Raw genomic sequence first — 23244 nt, 5'->3', positions numbered from 1 at the left:
AACGTGGCCAGCAGGAGGCGCGGGCGTCCTAAAGGGCTGTGGTGCAAGTTCCCAGCAGTTACTTGCACTTGATTTGTGTCTCGTGTGAAATCGTTGGCTGCAAGTAACGGTAGGTGCAGGTATCCTAGAATTAGATTGGGGTTTCTTCTTGGCAGTGGAAAAAAAGACCAAGCCTGTTAGATGTTTCCTATTTTTGCATGACTCTCTTTCAAACCCTTTGGGAAGGCGAGCCCCAACTCCCAGGCTATAAAACTCAGTGAGTTTTTTGCTTTGCAAAGGTGAAACAATTAAGGCTTTTATGCAAACAAGATTTGGGAAAAGTTGTGGGTTTGTTTTTTTTTTTTTTGGACTACGAACTCCTATGGGAGTTGAAGTCCCCCAAAAGTCACTTTTTGCAAAGGCCTTTTTTTGCAACGTGCAATTAAAAAGGCCTATCAATTTTCACAATTTGTACAATTTTCCATGTTGAGGATGATGGGCCTTCCAGCTAAAAGCCACCTTGCAAAATTACAACTCCCAGATGACACCAGAATTACTTTATTTAAGAGAGGACACTTCCATCCTAGTTTTCAAACCCTTCCTGTGGAATTATTTGTGTTTGCTCTGCAATTGTTTGATATACTTGCCCCCGAAAATAGTAAATATAATAACCTGAATGATTGCAAACATGGGGAAGGGTTTGCAAAACCATTGTATTGGATCTCTTTCATAATAATAATAATAATAATAATAATAATAATAATAATAATAATAATTTATTTGTATTTTGTCTTACCTCCCCAAGGAGACTCATAACTCTTTGGGTTGACCTGTTTGCATCCTATTTAAGCCTTGGGATTTCTAGTTCTAGGAGGGACTTGGTCTTCTCAAACCCCAGCACTTGAGTGCTTCTACACTGGAGAATTAATGCAGTTTGAAACTGCTTTAAATGCCATGGCTTGGTGCTATGGAAATCTGGGATTTGTACTTTTGCACTTTCTCTACCAAAAAATGCAAACTACAACTCCCATTATTCCATAGCATTGAGGCATGGCACTTAAAGTGGTGTCAAACTGCAATAAATCTGTAGTGTGGATGCACCCACAAGGACTGAGAAGTCACACTCAGAATATGCTGTGTAACATTGAAGTGTGTATAATATTTGTACAAGAGAATACACACATATATGCATGCTATTAATTTGCAACTAATATTAAATGTTCATAAGGTAGTTCATACACACACACATAAAACATACACATATACACACATATACATATATATACACACATATATATGCATGTTATTTATTTGCAATTTTAAAAAGACATATTCAATGTTCTCAAGTTAGTTCTTACACACATATACATATATATAAAACATACACGTATACACACATATACATATATATATACAAATACATATATATCTGTATGCTATTAATTTGCAATTATTAAATGTTCTTAAGTTCTTACACATATATCCGTATATATAAAACATACATGTATGCACACATACATATACATATAAAACATACATTCACGTCTACATATATATATACACACACATATATAGGCATGCTATTTGCAATTAATTTTAAATGTTCTTAATTTAGTTTACACACATATGCATATATATAAAACATACATACACGTATACACACACACATAGATACATATATATATACACATCTGTATATCCATGCTATTAATTTGCAATTAATATTAAATGCTCTTAAGTTAGTTCTTACGCACATATACATATATATAAAACATTCATACATGTACACACACACACATATATACTCACATATATATGCATGCTATTAATTTGCAATTAATATTAAATGTTCTTAAGTTAATTCTTAGACATATATACATATATATAAAACATACATACACATATACACACATATATACACACTTACATATATGCATGCTATTAATTTACAATTTTAAATGTTCTTAGGTTCTTACACACATACACATATATGACATACATACACATATACACACATATACATATATGTATATATACATATATATATCTATACACACACACACATATATATGCATGTTATTATTTTGCAATTTTAAAATGACATATTAAATGTTCTTAACACTTACATATATATGCATGCTATTAATTTGCAATAAAATTAAATGTTCTTAAGTTAGTTCTTACACACATATACACATATATGACATACATGCACATATACATATATGTATATATACATATATATATATCTATACACACACACATATATATGCATGTTATTATTTTGCAATTTTAAAATGACATATTAAATGTTCTTAACACTTACATATATATGCATGCTATTAATTTGCAATAAAATTAAATGTTCTTAAGTTAGTTCTTACACACATATACACATATATGACATACATGCACATATACATATATGTATATATACATATATATATATCTATACACACACACACACATATATATGCATGTTATTATTTTGCAATTTTAAAATGACATTAAATGTTCTTAACACTTACATATATATGCATGCTATTAATTTGCAATAAAATTAAATGTTCTTAAGTTAGTTCTTACACACATATACACATATATGACATACAGGCACATATACATATATATATATATATATACATATATATATATATATCTATACACACACACATATATATATATATGCATGTTATTATTTTGCAATTTTAAAATGACATATTAAATGTTCTTAACACTTACATATATATGCATGCTATTAATTTGCAATAAAATTAAATGTTCTTAAGTTAGTTCTTACACACATATACACATATATGACATACATGCACATATACATATATGTACATATACATATATATATATCTATACACACACACACATATATATATGCATGTTATTATTTTGCAATTTTAAAATGACATATTAAATGTTCTTAACACTTACATATATATGCATGCTATTAATTTGCAATAAAATTAAATGTTCTTAAGTTAGTTCTTACACACATATACACATATATGACATACAGTAGAGTCTCACTCATCCAACACTCACTTATCCAACGTTCTGGATTTTCCAACGCATTTTTGTAGTCAATGTTTTCAATATAACATGATATTTTGGTGCTAATTTTGTAAATACAGTAATTACAACATAACATTACTGCGTATTGAACTACTTTTTCTGTCAAATTTGTTGTATAACATGATGTTTTGGTGCTTAATTTGTAAAATCATAACCTAATTTGATGTTTAATGGGCTTTTTCTTAATCTCTCCTCATTATCCAACATATTCGCTTATCCAACGTTCTGCTGGCCCGTTTATGTTGGATAAGTGAGACTCTACTGTACATGCACATATACATATATGTATATATACATATATATATATATCTATACACACACACACACACACACATATATATGCATGTTATTATTTTGCAATTTTAAAAATACATATTAAATGTTCTTAAGTTAGTAACTGGATGGTTGTCAAGCTACTGGAAGTTACTTTTCCTGGACGTAAATAGGAGTTTGCCGGCTTCTCCCACGACTGTTGTGTCTCCAAGAACAAGATAAGGAGGAACTTCAAGGGCAATTCAGACAATTAATATGGAAAGGAATTTCCCCGCTTGATAAATTCCATGGAAACAGATGGGAAAAGAGGTGCCGACCCGCTTTGGACTGCAACTCCCACCATTCCTAACAGCCTCAGGCCCCTCAGCTTAAGCGGCGGAGGGGGAAAAGGAAGGGGCCTGAGGCTGTTAGGAATGGTGGGAGTTGCAGTCCAAAGCTGGTTATATTTATATTTATTTTCCAGGTCCTCAACGATGCTGACGTTTACTTCGGAGGAGGTCCGCCAGCTCCTGCACAACAAGTTTGTGGTCATCATGGGCGACTCGAGTGAGTCTTGGAAACCTGGACGGTCCCGACAGATGGCCATCCATTCTGTTTCAAAACCTTCCCAGGCAACACGTTCTAGCTTTTGGCCGAGAATCGAGTTGGGCTTTTTTTGCTGCTGCGTCACACTTCCTGGCTCACGTCCAGCTTGTTGTCCACTACTAGATCCTAGATGACGTTGTCAAACCAGGAATCATCCAGTCTATATCTATGCATCTAATTTCTTCTGGCTCCTTGTACTACCTTACATTTCTCCCTGAAGATAAAAGAGAGGAAAAAGAAGATATAATGTGCGTTTTCCCATGGAGTAATCTTTTGTTGGGAGGTGTTAGCTGGCCCTGACTGTGTCCTGTTTGGAATTCCCCTGTTTTCAGAGTGTGGTTCTTTATTTACTGTTCCGATTTTAGAGTTTTTTAACACTTGGAGCCAGATTGTTTTCATTTTCATGGTTCACAGCAACATAATAATAATAATAATAATAATAATAATAATAATAATAACTGCAAAAGGCCACCCTACTGGGATCTGCGCGCATCATCCGAAGTGTTCGACTTGTGATTTTGTGAAATGAAATCCAGCATATCTATCTTGTTTGCTGTGTCATACAATATAATAATAATAATAATAATAATAATAATAATAATAACAACAACAACAACAACTCTGATAATAAACACTACTTTTCTCCCTCCTCAGCATCCTACCTGAGGGAATTCAGGAGATGTTAGCTGGCCCTGATTATTTCCTGTCTGGAATTCCCTTGTTTTCAGAGTGTTGTTCTTTATTTACTGTCCTGAGTTTCCAGATTATATTGTTGTGTTTTATTATACCGTAAAAATTCTCTCTATATAAAAATGTAATGTGCATTTTTCCTATGGAGTAAACAACAAAACCACTGAACCAAATCGCTCCAAATTTGGCCACAAAAGACATATTTATCCAATCTATGTCTTTCAATCAGATATATATATCTTTTTCTCTCTATATAAAAATATAATGTGCATTTTTCCTATGGAGTAAACAACAAAAACACTGAACCAAATCGCTCCAAATTTGGCCACAAAAGACATATTTATCCAATCTATGTCTTTCAATCAGATATATATATCTTTTTCTCTCAATATAAAAATATAATGTGCATTTTTCCTATGGCGTAAACAACAAAAACACTGAACCAAATCGCACCAAATTTGGCCACAAAAGACATAGTCATCCAATCTATGTCTTTCAATCAGATATATATATCTTTTTCTCTCTATATAAAAATGTAACGTGCTTTTTTCCTATGGAGTAAACAACAAAATCACTGAACCAAATCGCACCAAATTTGGCCACAAAAAGCATAGTCATCCACTCTATGTCTTTCAGTCAAATATATATATCTTGTTCTCTATATATAAAAACTAGCTGTGCCCGGCCACGCGTTGCTGTGGTGAAGTATGGTGGTATGGGAAATAAAGTATTGAGGAATTGGTGATAGTTAAGGTAAAGGGTCCCCTGGGCTGAATGGGTTGCTAGGAGACCAAGTGAGCGGAGCTTAGTCTTCTAACTGGCAGCAATTGGATAAAAACAATTATTCCTCTCCCTCTAATTAGGACTTTATTTTTCTTTTCTTTTTGTTGTATCAACCTAGAGGCATGGATGAGGGGTTGTGCTGTCAATTTTTGAGGTTGTGGGGTGTTTACTTTTGTTGTTTTGTCCGCTGCCGTGATACCATCACTCTTTTATATATATAGATGTAATGTGTGTTTTTCCTATGGAGTAAACAACAAAACCACTGAACCAAATTGCACCAAATTTGGCCACAAAAGACATAGTCACCCAATCTATGTCTTTCAATCAAAATAACCTAGAGAAATAAAGACCAGATTACAGAGAACGAGGAAGAGCCGTTCTCCCCCTTGCTGCTAGTCAGAAGGGTAGGCCCCACCCACTTTAGGCTCCGCCCACTTTGTCTCCTAGAAACCACCTCGGCCACAATGGCGTCCAGGGTCCATTAGGCCTCTTCCACACTTTCTATAAAATACAGATAATCTGATTTGAACTGGATTATATGACAGTGTAGATTCAAGGTCCTTCCACGCAGCTATATTACCCAGAATGCCAAGGCAGATAATCCACAGTATCTGCTTTGAACTGGATTATCTTGAGTCCACACTGCCATTTAATCCAAATTGGATTTTTTTTATAGTTGTAAAGAAGTGGCCTCATATAATCCATTTCAAAGCAAATAATATGAGATTATAAATATATAATATTATTAATATAATAAAACACCACAATATAATCTGTAAACTCAGGACAGTAAATAAAGAACAACACTCTGAAAAAAAGGGAATTCCAGACAGGAAACAATCAGGGCCAGCTAACACCTCCTGACAAAGAATTCCCCCTGGGAGGAAGCCGAGGAGGGAGAAAAGTAGTGTGTATTATCAGAGTCATTATTATTATTATTTTATTTGATTGTATTGTATGACACAGCAAACGAGATCGATATGCTGGATTTCGTTTCACAAAATCACAAGTCGAACACTTCCCAAGTGTCTAGGACTGTGTGATGTATTTTCGGATGATGTGTGCAGATCTCAGTCGGGTGGCCTTTTGCAGTTGGCAGATCGTAATTTTGTCAATGTCTGTTGTTTCCAAATGCCGGCTGAGATCCTTTGACGTGGCACCCAATGTGCCCATCACCACCGGGACCACCTGCACTGGTTTCTGCCAGAGTTCAATCTTGAAGTCCTGATAGCGGCTGAGTTTATTATTTATTTTATTATTATTTATTATTATTATTGTGTTGCTATGAACCATGAAAATGAACACAATCTGGCTCCAAGTGTTAAAAAACTCTAAAATCAGAACAGTAAATAAAGAACCACACTCTGAAAACAAGGGAATTCCAGACAGGACACAGTCAGGGCCAGCTAACACCTCCCAACAAAAGATTCCCCCAGGGAGGAAGCAGCCAGGCTTTGAAGCTGAAAGGCCATTACACGCTAACCATTCTGGCTAATTGCAGCATTCATACTTGCTTCCAACAGACACAAAAAAAATGAACAACCAGAAATATTGTGTATTCACATACACTAACTACCACTAATTCCTCAATACTTTATTTCCTGTACTACCGCACTTTGCCACAGCAACGTGTGGCTGGGCATAGCTAGTGAATGTGTGTGTGTGTGTGTGTGTGTGTGTGTATATATACACCAGGGAATAAATGCTGTTGTGTCTTCTCTTGCAGTCCAGAGGTCTGTCTACAAGGACCTGATCCGCCTGCTCCAGACAGACTCGTTGCTCACCAGCGCCCAAATGAAGGCCAAGGTAAATCTAATCATAATACATTAATATAACAATAATACATATTCTTTGGGGAAGGCTAGAACTGATCCCTGAAAGCTAACAGTATAACAACAACGATATAATAATAATAATAATAATAATAACAACAACTGCAAAAGGCCACCCTACTGGGATCTTCACGCATCATCTGAAAACCCATCACACAGTCCTAGACACTTGGGAAGTGTTTGACTTGTGATTTTGTGATACGAAATCCAGCATATCTATCTTGTTTGCTGTGTCATAATAGAATAATAATAATAATAAATATATTGATAGATTATTTATTTATTTATTTGCAGTATTTATATTCCGCCCTTCTTTCTCACCCCGAAGGGGACTCAGGGCAGATCACAATGCACTTGGCAAACATTTAATGCCATTAGACATATGACATATATAGACAGACACAGAGGCAATTTAACATTTTCCAGCTTCCGCTTCATTATGCTCGATTCCGGCCACAGGGGGGAGCTGTCGCTTCATTGTCCACTTGTGACACCCGAGTCCTTGATGGTATTACTTCCTTATTCTTTCCACACGCGGCTGGAGATTTTATGGTGTTGTAAATTAGTTAAATTAGCCTCCCCGCATAAAGCGGTACCTAAATTTCCTACTTGACAGATTCAGCTGTCTTTCGGGCTGCTTCGGTAAACAGCAAGCTAGGCTATTAATGGTCAGGGGTTTAATCCGGGGGCTTCGATCGCATGACCTCACGGTCAATAGTGATTTATTGCAGCTGGCTACTAACCAGCTGTGCCATATTATCATCATTATTATAATTATTATTATGGACACAAAGATATAGTATGACACAGCAAAATTATTATTATTATTATTATTATTGCGTGCTTTCAGGGACCAATTCTAGCCTTCTACAAAGAATATGGGATACCATAGGGAAACAGTCTCTAAACAAGGCATTTTTAGAGGATCCATTCACACTACACAATTATAGCACGCTGATCCCACTTTAACCACTGTGGCTGCATACTATAAAATAATGGGATATGTAGTTTCAGGGGAGGTACTTGCAGTTTCTCAAGTTGCTCCTGACACAAAAAATAAAACTATTAGGTTTCTCAGTCTAACCAAGAACTGCTGTTGGCTGATCTTGGGGTGAAAAGGGCTAGCAAGGGAATGGTCAGGGGCTCCATCTAGTGGTCAGCTGTGGATATGCATAGAAATGGAAAATCTTGGCAACTGCTCTGAGGCTCCCTCTGGTGGTCGGTTGTGGATGTGCATGGAAATGGGAAATAATATAATGCTGTTCTAGGGCTCCCTCTGGTGGTGGGTTGTGGAAGTGCACAGAAATGGGATATCCCAGCCAATCTGCTCTGGGGCTCCCTCTAGTGGTCGGTTGTGGATGTGCATGGAAATGGGAAATAATATAATGCTGTTCTAGGGCTCCCTCTGGTGGTGGGTTGTGGAAGTGCACAGAAATGGGATATCCCAGCCAATCTGCTCTGGGGCTCCCTCTGGTGGTCGGTTGTGGATGTGCATGGAAATGGGAAATCCTCTAATGCTGCTCTGGAGCTCCCTCTGGTGGTCATTTGTAGATGTCCATGTAATTGGGAAATTTTAGCCAATGCTGCTCTGAGGCTTTCTCTGGTGGTCGGTTGTGGATGTGCATGGAAATAGGAAATCCTATAATGCTGCTCTAGGGCTCCCTCTGGTGGTTAGTTGTGGATGTGCATGGAAATGGAAAATAATACAGTAGAGCAGGGGTCCCCAAACTAAGGCCCGGGGGCCGGATGCGGCCCTCCGAGGTCATTTACCTGGCCCCCGCCCTCAGTTTTATAATATAATATATTGATAATAATATTATAATGTAATACAATATAACACTAATAATAATACCATATAATAATATTAATTATATATTCTTTATTACATATAATATTACTAATAATATTATAGTATAGTGGTATAGTTCAATAAAGTAATATATAATGCTAATATTGTGCTATGCTAATAATAATATATATTGTATGTACATATAATTTGTAAGCCACTCTGAGTCCCCTTTGGAGTGAGAAGGGTGTGATACAAATGTAGTAAATAAATGCAGTAAATAAATAAATAATAAATAAATACATTTTAGACTTAGGCTCGCCCAAAGTCTGAAATGACTTGAAGGCACACAACAACAACAACAAACAAACAACAACAACCCTAATTAACTTGACTATCTCATTGGCCAGAAGCAGAAGCACACTTCCCATTGAAATCTTGATAAATGTATGTTGGTTAAAATTATTTTTATTTTTAACTATTGTATTGTTCTTTCATTGTTCTTGTTGTTGTTGTTTTTGCACTACAAATAAGACATGTGCAGTGTGCATCAGAATTTGTTTGTATTTTTTTTTCAAATGATAATCCGTCCCCTCAACAGTCTGAAGGATTGTGGACTGGCCCTCGGCTTAAAAAGTTTGAGGACCCCTGCAGTAGAGTCTCACTTATCCAAGCTAAACGGCCGGCAGAAGCTTGGATAAGCGAATATCTTGGATAATAAGGAGGGATCAAGGAAAAACCTATTAGACATCAAATTAGGTTATGATTTTACAAATTAAGCACCAAAACATCATATTATACAACAAATTTGACGGAAAAAGTAGTTCAATACGCATTAATGTTATGTTGTAATTGCTGTATTTATGAATTTAGCACCAAAATATCATGATATATTGAAAACATTGATGACAAAAATGGCTTGGATTATCCAGAGGCTTGGATTATCCAGAGGCTTGGATTAGTGAGACTCTACTGTATAATGCTGCTCTAGGGCTCCCTCTGGTGGTTAGTTGTGGATGTGCATAAAAAAGGGAAATCCTAGGAAATGCTGCTCTGAGGCTCCCTCCAGTGGTCGGCTGCACATGTGTATCAAATTGGGATATTTATTTATTTATTTACAGTAGAGTCTCACTAATCCAAATTTGTTGTATAACATGATGTTTTGGTGCTTAATTTGTAAAATCATAACCTAATTTGATGTTTAATAGGTTTTTCCTAAATCCCTCCTTATTATCCAAGTTATTCGCTTATCCAAGCTTCTGCCGGCCCGTTTAGCTTGGACAAGTGAGACTCTACTGTATTTACAGCATTTATATTCCGCTCTTCTTTCTCACCCCGAAGGGGACTCAGGGCGGATCACATTGCACACATAAAGGCAAACATTCAATGCCATAACATAGAACAGAGACAGAGACAAGACGCAGGCACGGGCTGGCCTCGAACTCATGACCTCTTGGTCAGAGTGATTTGTTGCAGCTGGCTGCTAACCAGCCTGCGCCACAGCCCGGCCTGGATATCCCTGCCAATCTGCTCTGGGGCTCCCTCAAGTGGCCGGTTGTGGATGTGAATGGAAATGGGAAATCCTAACAAATTGTTCTAGTGCTGGGTTGTTGTATATCTTTTGGGCTGGGTGGCCATGTTCCAGAAGTATTCTCCTGACGTTTCGCCCACATCTAGTGTTCTAGTGGTCAGTTATGGATATGCATGGAAATAGGAAACCCAAGCCAATGCTGCTCTGGTGCTCCCTCCAGTGGTCGGTTGTGGATGTGCACAGAATTGGGAAATTCCAGACAATGCTGTTCTGGTGATCAGTTGTGGATATGTACAGAAGTGGGAATTCCCAGCAAATCCTGCTATGGGGCTCCCTCTGGGTGCTGTTTATAGCCTCGTCTTCTATATCCAGGGAAGAAGGGGCTGCTTCTCCAGGAAAACCTATCTTGCAGCTTTGAGTCAGGAGTGGATATTTGCTTGTGCATGATGTTAATGTGGGATTTGTGTATTGATAGTTTAAATGCAATTTGTGCCATGCTTGTATTGCAACTGATTGCATCATCCAGAATGTATCATAGTGTGGAAAGAGTTAATTGCCAAGCAGCTATGATGTCCTTGATGTGTGGCTGGAACTAGGGAGTATCCAGACACAAGTGTTTGTGCATACCGATTGCATCAGTTCAGTTGAGTTCTGTCTGCCTAGAGTTCGAGTCAAGTTCTGTTGGAGAACAGAACAGTCCTGTGTTCATCTGTCGTCTGCAAGTCTGTTTGTGTTGATTATTGCTGCATACAGTAAAACTTTGTAAATAGTTTTACCAACGTCTCTGAGTGTCTCTTCGTTCTGCGCTCCACTGCTTCCATCCAACTACTGCTGCGTTGCAAATACTCTGACACGTGCGCATCTCTGATTACTCCTCTCTGTCCTCCTTTCTCTTTCCTCTTCAATTTCAGGGGGAACTCCACTTCGAAAACGACTGCTTGCTGGAAGGTGGTCTGCTGGGTGGCCTTCACAATGGGACAAACTACCGGGAGGTGCGCCAGTTCCACCAGCGCCACCATCTCGTGCGCTTCTACTTCCTCACCAGGGTCTATTCACCCTACCTGGAAAGCATCTTGGACCACTTGCAGACCGGGCCACAGCCGGACCTCGTCATCCTCAACTCTTGCGTCTGGGATGTCTCAAGGTCAGTCTGAGGCAGGCATGGGCCAACTTCGGCCCTCCCTCCATCGTGACCTGATCGTCCTCCCTTCTCTTGGCAGATACGGCCCGTCCTCCATGAAGAAATACCGCACAAACCTGGAGATGGCCTTCAACAGGTTGGATGCCGCGTTGTCCCCATCCTGCCTGGTCATCTGGAACATGACGATGCCCCTGGGCCCCAAGGTGACGGGCGGATTCCTCATCCCAGAGGTGAGAACGGCCCTTCGGTCCAAGAAGGTCATGGGATTGTAGAGCCAAAGATCTGTCATGATTGCTTTGGCTTTGGAAGGAGAGAAGAGCAGCTCAGCAGGGCTCTATTATGTCTTGGCTCCATTGATTGGTGACAGGCTCTCTGTCCCAGTTCCAGTTGCCATTGCTTCAGCCTTGAAAGGGGAAAAGAGCAGCCTAAGGATTCTCCAAGACACACAGGAGCTTTTGTAGGCTCGGATTGAAGGATGCTCCTTCCTTAGGTGATCCCTCGTGGCCAAGTCTGATTGCCTTCCAAGCGTAGGGTCTTGACGGTGGGTCCGTAGTTGACTGTAGAGACCTATTCTTCATCTGCATGTTCTTTTGCAGCTTCCAGGTGGAAGGCGGTCCCTTCTTCCTCTTGATATGTCTCTCCCTTTCATCCTCCATTTGTGCCTCTTCAAATTCCACAGCACTGCTGGTCACAGCTGACCTCCAGTTCTAATACTCGAGGGCCAGGGCTTCCCGGTTCTCTCTTACTGTCTATGTCAGGGTGTGATTTAATTAGTCGACTCCGAAACACCCTGATTTATTGGTGAGTCTGGACTCTCACCATCTCCTCTCCAGTCAGACCGCTTAAGCATCCAGCGAAAGCAGCACCGACAAACGACACCACAGTCGTAATTCTACTGATCCCAGCATTTCTTAGGCTTTATTATATACATCTGTATACAATTACAAAGTCCATCGCTCTTAGGACTCATGCTTTCCCCAGCAAGAATAAAGCATGTCCTCTCTCTTTGCTGAGCGTCTGCGAACCACTCAAGCAGGAAGTCTTGACCTATTGGCTCTGCAGGCTATCAATCAAGCTGACTTGTGATTAACCCATGTGCTGCTGGAACACAGATGCACAATCCAAACAGCAAACAATTGATCTAACATTTCCCCCTAACAACAAAATACACCAACAGTCTATGCCACAGTTTCTAAGGTTGGCTTTAAGCCCATCTTTACATCTCTTTTCCTGCCCACCAACATTACGTTTTCTGTTCTTGAGTTGAGAGTATAGTCATTGCTTTGGGAGATGGTGATCCGGCATTCGGACAACGTGGAATTGGGCAATGTGGATGGCAAAGGATCATCACTTTTGTGCTGGTGGTCTTCGCTCCTTCCAGCACGCTGACATTTGTCCGCCTGTCTTCTTCCCAAGGGATTTGCGAATTTTTAGGAGGCAACGCTGATGAAATCATTCCAGAAGTTGAGTGTGACATGTGTAGATGGTCCACGTTTCACAGGCATATATCAGGGTCGGGAGGACAATAGAGACATATTTCTGGGTTTTTCTTAACCTTATTAGCAATCATTTTGTTTGCTTCCTTAGTCATATTTTTCCAAAAAATCTGGCTGAATCAGTCTGTGGTGCCTTTTGGTGTTCTTTGATTAGTGTCTGGGCAATGCTGCTGCATTTAGTGGTCCCTGTATAAACTTGTACACAGCTGCACGGTATGCGATAGACTCCTGCACACCCTGGACATTTCACAAGTATATATTCTCCATTTGCTTGACTACTATCAGATCCTCTGAAGATGCCAACCACAGATGCAGTTGAAACACCAGAAGAAAATGCTGCAAGATCACAGCCTGGAAACGACATAACACTCCAGTGATTCTGATCATGATAGCCTTTGACAATACGGAAACAAAATATTTGGAGATGGCTTCTCAGTTATTTCCTCTCTGGTCAGCTCTTCTGGGCAGCTCTTTGGGATGCCTCGAATTGAGGGTCCTCCCCCCGACCTTCTGCCCCCAAGACTTTCATCTTTTTTAAAAAAAGAATTTTATTAAATTTTTTATACTACATCGAAAGAGTGAGAACAACCAAGGTATAGAAAAGTAGGGGAAAGAGAGAAAGGTAAAAGTCTACAATCTACAAAAATATACACACAAAAAAAAGACTTCCGTTCCATCTTCTTGGATAATATTTTCTTATTATTCAATAATATTTTTTCTTGCTAAGGAAAAAAAAATAGCAAAATTGTCTCCCGTAATCTTCATTTTCTCAAATTATCCAGATCGTCCCAATTTGTTCTTTTCATTATCTTGCCTGTATTTTTCTTCAACAAAAAAAGTCAATTTGTCCATGTCCTTTATTTCTCTGATCTTCTCCACCCACTCCTCAATTGGTGGGGCTGATTGCTGTTTCCATTCTCTAGCGAAAACAATTCTAGCGGAAGTCGTAATATAAGTAAAAAGTTTATCTTCTTGTTCCGTCAATTGTAAGTCTAAATCTGTAAATCCTAATAGATAATACTCTGGTTTTCTTATAAATGTTCTTTTTAAAATCTTTTGTGATTCTTCATGAATCTTCATCCAAAACTTTGTTGCTTCTTTGCAAGTCCACCACATGTGATAGAAGGAGCCAACTTGTTCTTTACATTTCCAGCACTTACCCTGTTTCCCCGAAAATAAGACATCCCCAGAAAATAAGACCTAGCAGAGTTTTTGCTGAATTGCTAAATATAAGGCCTCCCCCGAAAGTAAGACCTAGCAAAGTTTTTGTTTGGAAGCATGCCCAGCGCCCGCCAAACAAAAGACCAGAGCATGCAGGATTGGTAAATGTACTTACGAGTTGTACATGGAAATAATGGTAATAATAAGAAATTCTTGACAGGAGTCACAGTTTGTCTGGTTTGGTTATGTTGGTTTGTGATGAAAACCACTGTACAGTATATAATAAATGTTCAATTTTTTTTGTTCAACGATAAATGTGAATTCTTCTTCATGGAAAAATAAGACATCCCCTGAAAATAAGACCTAGCACATCTTTGGGAGCAAAAAATAATATAAGACTTATTTTCGGGGAAACACGGTATCAGAAACTGTTTTATACATTTTGGCTAATTGTTTCGGTGTAGTATACCATCTGTGGAACATTTTTATCCAATTCTCTTTCAAATCCATTGCATATGTATATTTTAATTTTTTGTTCCACATTTGTTCCCATTCTTTCATTTGAACTGGTCCTCTTAAATTTTGGGCCTATTTTATCATACAATTTTTAATCTTTCATCTCATTGGCCCTTCCTTCCTTCCTTCCTTCCTTCCTTCCTTCCTTCCTTCCTTCCTTCCTTCCTTCCTTCCTTCCTTCCCAGCTCCAGCACTTGAGCCAGACCCTGCGCAACGACATCATTGAGGGCAACTTCTATGGCGCCACCTTGGCTGGCCTCCACCTCTTTGACGTGGTGGACCTCCACTACCACTTCCGCTTCGACCTGGGCAACCGGGTGAAGGACGGCGTCCACTGGAACAACGTGGTGCACCGCAGGATCACCCACTTGCTCTTGGCCCACGTGGCCGACGCTTGGGGAGTCATCATCCCGGAGAAGAAGATACGGGGAGGTGAGTGGCCGGATCTTGACCTTTGGGTTGCCTCTGTCAGGAAAGAGTTAAATTGAGACACATCCACCTTCCATCTCAATTTTCCTTTTTCTTTGGGCGAACTAGCAATCTGCTTAGATGCACAGACATAAATCCACACTTCTCAGCTGTCGGCTGAAGCCAGCAGTTGTCGTATTTATTGAAGTAATTACATTATTTACATAGCTCGGCTGGAGCGAAACATCTAAGCATCCAAGGAGATTGATGGCCATGAGTGAAGCTCACTATCTCCCAACTGTTGCCATCCACATTCCAGAGCAGTGAGGAATGTCCGGAAACTGCACACTTTCCGTCTAGCAATAAATCTCTCTCTATGCATTTAACTCTTACACAACTGGAATTACAGACACACACACACAACCAGTTTGATTTAAACCATAAGTGAAATTCCAAACCTACACAATACATTCCTCCAACAGCCTCTGCATCTTCTGTACAAGACCAAACAGCGGGGCAGGTGCTTCCATCTCACTGGGTCTTGTTTACCTCAATCACATAAGGATCCTGAGAGCCAAGTCCTCGTTACACCATGTAACACGGTTTTTGTTCCTGGGTTATAAATGCCACAAAAACCAAGTTCCTGGAGTAGAACAACCACCTTCAAAGTAAGGACTGCACAATTAAACAGGAAAGAACACTTTCAAACCAGGAACTGAACATTTTTCACATTGTGTTACAAAGTGTTATAGAGAGGGTTTTGGGGTGCAAAAGAGAGTGGAGTCAAAAATAAAAGATAAGCTGCATTGAATTGGAATATATTACAATTATATTATATTCAACCCACTAGGTATTTTGGATTTCAACTTCAGCCAATAGGCTGTTAGGAATTGTGGGGGGCGGGCTGTGGCGCAGGCTGTTGAGCAACCAGCTGCAGCCAGCTGCAATGAATCACTCTGACCAGGAGGTCATGAGTTCGAGGCCAGCTCGGAGCCCCGTGTTTGTCTTGTCTTTGTTCTATGTTAAGGCATTGAATGTTTGCCTTATATGTGTAATGTGATCCGCCCTGAGTCCCCTTCGGGGTGAGAAGGGCGGAATATAAATACTGTAAATAAATAAATAGAGGAGAGTCTCCTGAACAAGCCAGGACCTGCCGCAGACCAGGACTGCCATCTCTTGAGGAGTTATGAAGGTGGAGGCATTACTTTTCATTCAACCCATGTGTGTTTTTGTGTGTGTGTGTATACACAAACAAACAAACAAATGCATTTGGGTAGCTATATATAAAATGTGTTGTTTATGTTTCTCAGCTACCCAAATACATTTGTGAGTTCGGTTCCACTTTTCAACCGGTTCTGCTTTCTGACCATGGTCCATCCCCTTACTCACCAGATAAAGGGGGTTTCCCATAGACTGTAGTTTAAACAAGTCTTTCAACTTGTTGTCAAGCTTCTTGAAAAGCATTTCAACTCTTCATAATGGAACAAATCCTGTCCCAAAGTTAGGAAATCGCCAGATGCTTGTGTCTGGTCTCCTTCATAGAGGAAGTTACGTCACCAGCATTCTGACCAAGGTTTTGTTGGTAAAAGAATACTTTAAAAAAAAATGAAAGTGTTATTTCCAGTTTAATTGTGTGGTGTTTACTTGGAAAGTAGTGTTTATACTCTAGAGCAGGCATGGGCAAACTTGGTCCCTCCAGGTGTTTTGGATTTCAACTCACACAATTCCTAACAGCCTACCGGCTGAAGTCGAAGTTGAAGTCCAAAACACCTGGAGGGCCAAAGTTTGACCGTGCCTGCTCTAGAAACTTCATTTTGTGGCTATCTTGAATTCAGACTTTGCTGAGAAACTAGAACAAAATGTTTTGCATGATGTTCCTCCTGCAAAAGCAAAGGTTTTGCATCTTAATAAACTTTCCCCATGTTTTTATGATGGACCCAATTAGGAAATGACATTTATAACCTAGTGTAGATGCCACCCGAATTGAAACATGTGAATGTACTGTTTTGTTTAGTCTTGAAATTTTCACTTATAGTTTAAAGCTAACTGACTTTGTGTGTGTCTGTAATGCAGAATATAATCCAGTAATCCAGTAATGTAAGAATTAACTGCATAGAGTAGAGATTTATGGCTAGAGGGAAACAGCGAGAGATTTCTGTTACGCAACAGGACATTTGTCATGGCTGTGGAATGTGGGAGGAGACAGCAGAGGGCTTCCCTTGCAGTGAATGATCGAAGTCGGGTGCTCGAATGCTATGCTCTGGCAAGACTATGCAAATATTGTAAATAAAGATCAAAGCCGCTGGTTTCAGCTGACAGCCGGGAAATGTGAATTTATTTCTGTGCGACTGAGCAGATAGCCAGATCGCCGGAGAAGGAGGTAAATTGAGACAGAAGGTGAATGAGTCTCAATTTAACTATTTCTTGACAAAACAACCAACTTAGTAACCAGGAGCAGTTTTGAACCCTCTCCCTTCCTTCCATAGATCTGATGCAGGACAGGAAGCCACCCATGACCTTCAACTTCCAGCCTGGGCAGCTGTTGTCACATGGTCCTTCCTGGAGATTCCCAGAGGATCGCAACACCCATCAGCCTCATCCTGACTTCTTTGCATTTCATGACGATTCCCTCCTCGTTCCTACTGGCGATGGTTTAAACGAATCTTTCTCGGGATTCACCAGCTTTGAGGAGTCCGGTCTTCCACCGTTCCACCTGGATGGTGAGTTTGGAGGCCGGTTCTTACCTTTCTCTTGGGGTTCTGGCTTCCTTCCTTCAGAATTACCTTGAGTATCCAGTACAGTCAGACTTCTCCACCTTTGCAACTCCCTGGAGCTTATAAGGCATTTAAAGTGAGAACTGTCAACGGTTCAGAGTAGTTCGTAAACCCGGAGGGCAGAAGTTCTCTCAAGCCCTATCTACACTACTATGCAATGCTGTTTCAGGATAATCGGAATGCAGACTAACTGAATTATATGGCAGCGTAGACGTGACCTCCTACTCTGAATGTTTTCAAACAGAGTGCATGGCCATCCCCAAGGAGTGCTTGGATCATGACTTCCTGTCTGGCAGAAGGGAGTTGGACTAGATGACCTTTGGGGATCCCTTGTGGTCTCTTCCAAGTCTATATCTACCGTGTTTCCCCGAAAATAAGACAGTGTCTTATATTATTTTTTACTCCCAAAGATGCGCTAGGTCTTATTTTCAGGGGATGTCTTATTTTTCCATGAAGAAGAATTCACATTTATTGTTGAACAAAAAATGAACATTTATTCTATACTGTACAGTAGTTGTCATCACAAACCAACATAACTAAACCAGACAAACTGTGACTCCTGTCAAGAATTTCTTGTTACTACCATTATTTCCATATACAACTGGTATGTACATTTACCAATCCTGCATGCTATGGCGGGCGCCGGGCATGCTTCCAAACAAAAGCTTTGCTAGGTCTTACTTTTGGGGGAGGCCTTATATTTAGCAATTCAGCAAAACCTCTACTAGGTCTTATTTTTTAGGGATGTCTTATTTTCGGGGAAACAGGGTATATATATATATATATATATATATATATATAAACGTAATGTTCGTTTTACTGTGGAGTAAACAACAAAACCACTGAACTAAATCACACCAAATTTGGCCACAAAAGACATAGTCATTCAAAATATGTCTTTCAAACAAAAATAAAAAGAAACAAGAAATATAGTCCAAATTACAGAGGATGAGGAAGAGCCTTTCTCCCCCTAACTGCCAGTCAGAAAGGTAGGCCCTGCTCCCTTTAGCACCCCCCCCCCCCCCGCCTTTAGGCTTTGCCCCCTTCGTATCCTAGCAACTCCTTCAGCCAAAATGGCACCCAGGGCACAGGCAGTGCACTTAGGTCTGATCCACACTGCCTATAAAATACAGATTATCTGATTTCAACTGAATTATATGGCAGTGTAGACTCAAGGCCCTTCTAAACAGCTAATCAAGGTGGCTAATTGCAGCATTCATACCTGCCACACCATTAATTGCTACTCAAACTGGCCAAACAAGGTTTCCGCAAAGTAGAAAGTGGCCAGGCTTGCAAGCAGCAAGGCTATTCAGTGCTATTTATTTATTTATTTCTCACATTTATATCCCGCCCTTCTCACTCAAAGGGACTCAGGGCGGCTTACAACAGTGGCAACAATTAGATGCCCATACAACCAATATAAAACTGTATATAAAACAGTTAAAACTATTAAAATACATTATGAATTTAAAATATACATTTTACACATAAAATCAGATCCGTTCTTCCTCATGCTTTGTCCATAGTGCATTCCGTGTCATCTTCACCATTTATTAAACCTGGCCAACCAGGATTTCCCCTAGATAGAAAACCCGCAGGCTTTGAAGCCGTGAAGCTACTCCATCCCATTCAATCTGGCCAACAAATGATGCCCTTATGTAGAAAGCGGCCAGGCTTTTAAGCTGCAAGACTATTCAGTGCAATTCCACCTGGCCAACAAATGATTCCCATACGCCACAGCAACGTGTGGTCGTGCAAAGCTAGTTCCTTATATTCCTAGTTCTTTTTGCTTTCCAGTTAAGACTAGGAATGATTAAACATTCAGTAGTTTAATTCTGCAGAGTATCTAAAGGGTGGTCTTTCAATCAAGACAAGCCAAGGTAAGCTCCAAGGAAAAAAGGCCACGTCTGACTGTCTCTGGATTATGGGTTTTTGATGCAAACATGCACATGCACCCACACAAATCAAACATCCCTTTCCCCCCTTCTTTCTGTCTATCTAATTTGCCTTCTCTCAGCTTATCACCTCTGCCCCATCGCTTCTTATCCTTTCTGTTCTGCAAAAATTCTTTTGTTTTCTCTTTTTATGTAAACAACTGCCTTGCATCCTTCTCATTCTCGTCTCTCTCCCATCTCTTCTGTCGGGTCATCTTGATCCCTTTCTTGACCTTTTAAAGACAGGTCTGTACTCTTCGGCCTCAGCAACACTTTAGTGACATCTTATCTACCCACATTCCTTTTATTTATTTATTTATTTATTTATTTATTTATGTGCTACATTTATATCCCCCCCCCCTTTTCACCCCGAAGGGGACTCAGAGTGGCTTACAAATTATATTTACATACAATCTCTATATATAAAAGGGTAATGAAATTTCGGCCTAGGATAAAACAACAAAACTACACATCCCAGAAACACTAAACTTGGCAGCACAACCCCTCATCCATGCCTCTACGTTCATACAACAAAAAGCTCCAGCTACTCCAGAAAACGGCCAGGCTTTGAGACTGCAAGGTTATTCACTGCTATTCCACCTGGCCAACAAAGGATTCCCATCAGCCACAGCAACGCGTGGCCGGACAAAGCTAGTACATTATATTATTAAGGTAAAGGGAAAGGTTTTCCCCTGACATTTAGTCCAGTTGTGACCGACTCTGGGGGTTGGTGCTCATCTCCATTTCTAAGCTGAAGAGCCGGCGTTGTCCGTAGACACCTCCAAGGTCATGTGGCCGGCATGACTGCATGGAGCGCCATTACCTTCCCACCAGAGCGGTACCTATTGATCTACTCACATTTGCATGTTTTCGAACTGCTAGAAGCTGGGGCTAACAGCGGGTGCTCATTCCGCTCCCGGGATTTGAACCTGGCACCTTTTGGTCCGCAAGTTCAGCAGCTCAGCACTTTAACACACTGCGCCACCAGGGGCATGGTGCAATACTAGCATTAAATTAGTATATTGTACTGTATCATTATATTATATTATTATTAGTAATATTGCATTTAATATATAATATATAATTAATATTATGATATTATTTTTATTATATTATATTTTACCCCTCTTGCTCCTTTTTGCGCCTTCCTCCCTTCTCTCTTTACTTTTTCTCTTCATTCTAACTTCAGGAAATTCAGTTTATGTCTTCCTTGTCCCAACACGATGAGTCTGTTTGTCCTTCCACAGCTGTCGCCCTGGACCGCTTCTGCCACTTCGAGAGGGTGGACCCCAGCTTCTTCCGCTACGATGCCGAAAACGTTCCCCCGAGGCCCGGCCGCCGGCGCAAGAGGGCTCCCCGTGGCCCTGAGCCCCGCCACAACCTGGTCATGCGCCCACAGTCCTTCTACGCCCAGGACTACAGCCCTTATAAGAGGGGCCGCGGAGCCACCTACGAGCGCTATTGGAGCTAGGCTGGGCTTGGGAAAACCGCTTTTGGGAGCAGGGAAAAGATTCACACCCTGCCGTCCACACACCAAGGCTGATTTGCTCCTCTGTATCAATGTGCGGCAAAGTATGGGGCATGTGCGCATCATAGGCTTTGTGCCAAGTCTGCATGGCTGGGAGGTTCAGTTTAGGGTTGGCTGACGTTTTGTAGTTTGGATGAAAACTTTGGTATGTGACTAAGGGTTCATATAGAAGTGACCTTTGGATTTTGGAAGCATGCGCTTTTGCAAATCTGGATGATTGTAGCAATGATTTCCATTTTGGGGTCTCCTTTTTGGAGGTGCATTTGTGCCAGGATTCTGGTTTTGCAGCCACCTGGTTTGATTCCTGCATCATACCTGGCTGCTTTGTTCCACGGTTCAGATAATACGATATGGTCTTTGGTTACTTTTTTGTTATCCATTTGAATTTTCTTTCCTGGACTCAAAGATGCCTTGTTGCGGACGGAGATGTTGTTGAGGCCAGTTTGAACTGCATGCATGGCCCAGTTTGTATGTTTGAGTATTATTGGTGGATGCAATTTTCAGAAGTCTTCCAGTATGGATCTATTTTGCATTGATTATTTCCAATAGTTTCCAATAGTCGAAAATGGTTGAGTTTTATCAGAACACCCATCTAAGAAAAGATGCTTTTGGAAGTGGTTGCAGATCGAAATCTGGGTTCCTGTACCTTTAAGGACTGCATAGAACAGGTAGGGCTCACTACACAACACCTGTTACATTTCCATCGGCTATGCAATTGCTAAAAGTAAGCAGCTATCTCCACTTCTCACTTTAGAATTCTTAGTTGTGGTCATTTTGGGAATAATTTTATAAAACCAAAGCTTAATTGCTTTGGAGAAGAGAATTGCCTTATTACTTTTTTTTAAAAAAAGTTATTTTCCTTTTTATCTTTAGCATTTTCACTTAGAGAACTTTGGCAGGAGGCTTTCATCTGGAAAGTAATTATTAAAAAAACCCTTGAAAGAATGAAATGGTCTCGTCTTTCTGTAGCCTGCAGATGGTAGAAACAGAAGGTTTTTTTCCCCCTTTCATCCAATTTAATGTTAAAATCTCAGCAGTCCAGCTTTTTGTAATACAGAGGCAGCTGGATCTCAAGAGAAGTTACTTTTTTGTTGCTAATGTTGAAATTTTAGTGCCTTATCTGAAATTCCCTGAGATCAAAAGTGTTTGGGATATCGGAATTATTTATTATTTTGGAATACTTTGCAAATGAGACATCTTAGAGGTGAGATTCAGTGAAAGAGCATTTAGCAAACTTGTCTTCAAGGTTGAATACAAAATGAAGATATTTACAGTAGAATCTCACTTATCCAACATAAACGGGCTGGCAGAATGTTGGATAAGCGAATATCTTGGATAATAAGGAGGGATTAAGGAAAAGCCTATTAAACATCAAATTAGGTTATGCTTTTACAAATTAAGCACCAAAACATCATGTTATACCACAAATTTGACAGAAAAAGTAGTTCAATACGCAGTAATGCTATGTACTAATTACTGTATTTACGAACTTGGCCCCAAAATATCACTATGTATTGAAAACATTGACTACAAAAAAGCCAGAACGTTGGATAAGCAAGTGTTGGATAAGTGAGACTCTACTGTAATTGGTTATTTTGGTCATGCATTTCTGTATAAAATCAGCATGCAGGTTGAGTCTCCTGAGTCTTATCGAAAAGTGCAAAGGGGTTTATGAAACTGGAATGAAACCTGGCCTAAAAACCCAAAGACAAAGGTAAAAACATACAAGAAGGTATTGTT

At 39.9% G+C, this 23244-nt stretch overlaps 1 protein-coding gene across 2 annotated transcripts; it reads left to right on the top strand.

Moving 5' to 3' along the window:
• pced1a (PC-esterase domain containing 1A) lies at window positions 1-22454 on the top strand. Of its 2 annotated transcripts, XM_062981494.1 has the most exons (8): window positions 3-109; window positions 3803-3885; window positions 7124-7203; window positions 11458-11690; window positions 11767-11917; window positions 15046-15292; window positions 17755-17988; window positions 21224-22454. In XM_062981494.1, the coding sequence occupies exons 2-8, from the start codon at window positions 3813-3815 to the stop codon at window positions 21445-21447; spliced, it is 1242 nt and encodes a 413-aa protein (XP_062837564.1). In that variant the 5' UTR covers window positions 3-109; window positions 3803-3812; the 3' UTR covers window positions 21448-22454. The 2 variants fall into 2 exon arrangements, with proteins under 2 accessions (XP_062837565.1, XP_062837564.1); XM_062981495.1 differs by lacking the exon at window positions 3803-3885 and having other exon boundaries at window positions 1-109.
• The last annotated feature ends 790 nt before the right edge of the window (window positions 22455-23244 follow it).

This window comes from Anolis carolinensis, chromosome 5 (genome assembly GCF_035594765.1).
Source record: "Anolis carolinensis isolate JA03-04 chromosome 5, rAnoCar3.1.pri, whole genome shotgun sequence".
Taxonomy (NCBI): Eukaryota; Metazoa; Chordata; class Lepidosauria; order Squamata; family Dactyloidae; genus Anolis; species Anolis carolinensis.
This window is presented reverse-complemented; position numbering and strand designations above follow the sequence as displayed.